The 4,310-nt window shown below is 32.0% G+C and overlaps 1 protein-coding gene across 1 annotated transcript; it reads right to left on the bottom strand.

The window, feature by feature from the left end:
* Positions 1 to 44: 44 nt before the first annotated feature.
* On the bottom strand, positions 45 to 4,091 carry LOC119191428 (probable ATP-dependent RNA helicase DHX34; the record flags this gene model as incomplete). The annotated part of the gene is made up of 7 exons (XM_037445340.1): positions 3,829 to 4,091; positions 3,498 to 3,616; positions 3,042 to 3,208; positions 2,447 to 2,530; positions 847 to 979; positions 545 to 693; positions 45 to 110 (listed from the first exon to the last, which is right to left on the bottom strand). Coding segments are annotated over exons 1-7 (981 nt in total), but the record flags the coding sequence as incomplete, so codon positions are not given.
* Positions 4,092 to 4,310: the final 219 nt, after the last annotated feature.

Below are 4,310 nucleotides of genomic sequence, written 5' to 3'. Positions count from 1 at the left end.
ACCTTTCCAGAATCTATGACAAATCTGATCCCATCTATAGTAACAGATGTCTCTGCTATATTCGTCGATACTATGCATTTTCTAACGCCCTCTGGTGGATAGTCGAATACCTAAAATTCACATAATTTTTTACATTATATATTTTTACAGCTGCGCTATTTAAATAAACAGACACATTCATAAAAGATTTCAATAAACAATCCCAATTATAATGTTCAATCTAATACTGAGAATAAAGCAACACTGGAACAAAAAAAAAAAAAAAAGAATAAAAATAAGAGGAGTTTGTTTTTTAACTTTATTATAGGTACCCTAGTAATATTTTGATCCTAGCATCCTCGCGTTGGGGCCCGCTAAGTAGTATTCATCTCTCAATCGCTCGGAAATATCGACTGGAATTGTTTATTGAAATCGGTCATAGACATACAAAGTTGCTATTCGAAAATTATTAGGCGCTTTTGTACATAAATGTATGTATCTTTGAAAAAAGTATGTGCCGATTCCTCATACGAATAAGTGCAGTCAGAAGAAGACAAAATATTACCTTGTCTTGTTCAGCTAAAGACAGCGCACTGTGCAACGGCAGCACTATCCAATTCTTAGATTTCTCCGCATACTGCTGCGCCGCGTCGCATATCGTCGTTATCTCCTGTACTCCGGACATGAAGATCAATAGATCACCTCTCTCGTCACCTGTCAATTATAATCATAGTATTTGTAGGTATATATAACTATAAATGTAAATGAGTTAAAAAAAAGATAAAGAATAGCAGTCATATTGATATTTTTAAAGGGAGGGGAGGATTTATGGGTTCCTTACCAATAATTATAACTTCAATAACTTACTTGGGTATTTACTGTTGATTAGTTGCATGATCTGTATGTAAGGCTGAGGGTCAAGTCTGTCATCCCTAGTGGGTTTATCGTCTACCAATATTGGCTTATAATTCAGCTCAATAGAATATAAACGGCCTGGCACCTGAAATGAAATTTATTTATTTTTATATATTTATTTAGTATATAATTTTTTTAGATGAAAACTGCATAAAGAATATTATTAATTCACCATCTATGCTAGGTTATTCACATGTTAAGAACACCTTTAATATTGTTTTCGGTTTTTACACTTATCAAGAACAATGGTTGTAGTGCTTCAACTAGTTTGATTACAAATTTATTGACAGATATAGAGTCAATCATCCGAATTAATTGGAAGACATATGTTCGGAAACCTGGTCTATTTGGCTAATAGAACTGTATATTTCTATGTATGTACCAGTATACCAATAAAAAATATACATTTGTAGTATCAATCTTGTTTATCTGTGTGGTAAGAAGGAAATTAAGTAACAAAACTTGTTATTTAATCAATATGCTTTATGCAGAAGTCCTTATAGCCTGTCAAAGGGAACCTTCAACCAATCTGTTTGGTTAATCAATGTTCGAAATCAAATGTAAGAGCATAGACCTATTGTGTGGTTTAGCCTAATCTACTAGTTGTCCAAGAATAGATAGAAAAAAATTATTAGATGAAAGTCTGTATCAGGGATGTTATGGAGCTCCGTAACCATAACCGAAACTATCGGATGTCCGAAATAAAAATATATCCGTAACCGTAACCGTATCCGTTATAAAAGTTTCGGATAAGTTACGGATAATATGTTCCGACACGTTTTTGTTTCACCGCTCCCGCGTTAATTTTGTATAGTTTGTTATTTTTAATCATAACATAATCTCATTCATAAATAGTATTTTTTTTTTATTTAGGAGTAGGTAGGTACTTAATTTAGGAAAGTGAAGGAAAAGTGTTGTGTTACGTACTTAATTGATTTATAAAAATGCGTCCAAAGTAATTTAATTTGGACATTTTTTGATCAAGCTAAAGGTACTTTTGCAAAATGTACTTAAACAGTGTAATAAAAACTTTTCACAGAGGGGAGGTGGCACTACTTCACTGAAACTTCATCTCAAATTAAAACACAGAGGTCTTTCGAAAAACCCATGTCCCCCAATTAGTTTATCGATAATTAATAATTGACGATGCCGACGAACGATAGTTAGTAATCGTCGCCCTACTGTATTACATAATATTTTTATTTTACTTTAATCTAATATCCGTAACCGAAACTATCCGAAACTACCGGATAATCCGAAATAATTACATATCCGTAACCGTATCCGAAACCGATATAATTTTATTCCTATATCCATATCCGTATCCATATTCGAAATTTCATATCCATAACATCCCTGGTCTGTATGTATGTTTTGTGATAGGCATTCATATCCAAGTGCATAATATAAATAAAAGTATAACTTCTACTCACTTGTATAACCACAGCTGATTCAGCAGAAAAATAATCTTGAAATAGTTTGATGTTAATTGTGGCGGACATAAGTACCAACTTAATGTCGTTACGAGTGTGAATCAAACATTTCAACACACCAACAGAAAGTCGCCCATTAGGTGACGTTCATGAATCTCGTCGAGAATAATCACATCATAAGAAGGTAAATTTTCTGATGACAGCTAGAATTAAAAAGAAATGTTTTAGTCTCACGCTATTGCCCTATTGGTGATGAGGTACAGCTGTGACATTGGTATGGCTGATTGCCATCTGTTATTATTCATAAATCTCGTCGAGAATAATCAACCAAGGTAATATTTTTGTTGAAAGTGAGAATTAAAAAAAAAATCTGTTTAATATCGCACTACAGGATCATTGGTGAGGAGGTTCAGCTGTAAAATTAGATTGCCTGAATGTATTTGCAGAAGTAAGTTAACTAATTCTGCTTTTTCTTCAATATTTCATTTATTATTAATTTTAATAATTGAATGGTATTAAATTATTTATATCTGTCCCAACTGTTTGGTACAGGCCTTCTCTACTAATGAAAGAGCTATTTGCATTAAATTGACATCTAGTTTGTTGAATAACATCACTCTCGGAATCAACAGTAATTCACAATTTTTTTGCTAGATTACCAAAAATAAAAATAGTTTATAATAGAACATAGTTACTGGTTACATTTTACCTGACCTGTCTTAGTAACAGTCCTTCAGTGATGAAACATATTTTTGTATCCGATGTCTTACTTTTTTCAAATCTTATCTGATACCCAACTTTTGATTCAAACTGTGTGAGCATCTCATATGCAACTCTTTTTGACAGAGACACGCAAGCTATCCTCCTTGGTTGAGTACATGCTGGAGATAAATTAATTAATAAAAAAACATAAATAAATTGTTTGAAAAAAGGAAGCGGTTCTTTATTCAACATGTATTTTATATTTGTTACCACAGGACTCTGTCATTAACCAATTTAGAAAATGAATTTTTAATTTAAAGCATACTTCTAGATAGGTCCAGTATAATTGTTTTTATTTGTAGTATAAATGTTTTTATTTGAAAAGTAATTAATAGGCTATTATAGTAAGAAGCAAGAACTGATTTACAGTTTTTTTTTTTTTGGTAATGAAAATTTTAACAAACTTACCAATATTCTGGAATCCCGCCTCATGTAAATACTGGGGTACTTGTGTTGATTTACCACATCCAGTATCACCCGCGATAACCACAACCTTTTCATTTTGTACTGCTGACACAATTTCATGTCTGAAAAAAGGAGTTTTTATTGCTTATAATTTTTAAGATTTTGATCCACAAGAATAAATAATTAAAACACAAAATTATTTAAATTTGTAGAATATTTACAGATGCAATATTCAAAGTTAATTATGTAGAGGATTGCCATTGCCTTTGAGCAACTGTGGTTATTGAACTGACTACATACAAGATTCTGAATTCAAAGTAGTAAGTTCATTTACCTGTATTTAGCCACTGGCAACTCCTGTTGAGCTTGCCGCAGTTTCTTTAATTTTTCATATTTCTCTTTATTCTTAAAATCAATGTAAATCGACACCACATTTAAAAATGCTTCAAACAATTTTTTATCCAACCTCCTCTGCTTTTCAGAAGCTGTATCTACGAATTTTATGACTGTTATGAAATTAATGCAATTGAATTTGGAAAACTTTGAAGTGTCCGAATCATTTTGGACATCGACTATAGGTTTGCCGGCTTTCCTCATTGTAGCTTCATATTTCTTTAGAAATACCCAAAAATCTTCAAACTATTAACTACTGTGTTACTTTCATTGCTGTATAGCAATATTTTGTTTAGATCTCGTTTATAATTAAAGAAACTGAATTCTGTCTCGAAATTTTTAGATGTACTTTGAGTGGATGTGGGGCTAATTCTTGTGTTGCGGCGATCTTTACTAGAAGTTAGGCGCCTCCTTTTTGTGTTA

The sequence above is a fragment of the Manduca sexta genome, unplaced genomic scaffold (assembly GCF_014839805.1).
Source record: "Manduca sexta isolate Smith_Timp_Sample1 unplaced genomic scaffold, JHU_Msex_v1.0 HiC_scaffold_1515, whole genome shotgun sequence".
NCBI lineage: Eukaryota > Metazoa > Arthropoda > Insecta > Lepidoptera > Sphingidae > Manduca > Manduca sexta.
Note: the sequence above shows the minus strand (reverse complement) of the source record. Positions and strands in the feature narration are given on the sequence as shown.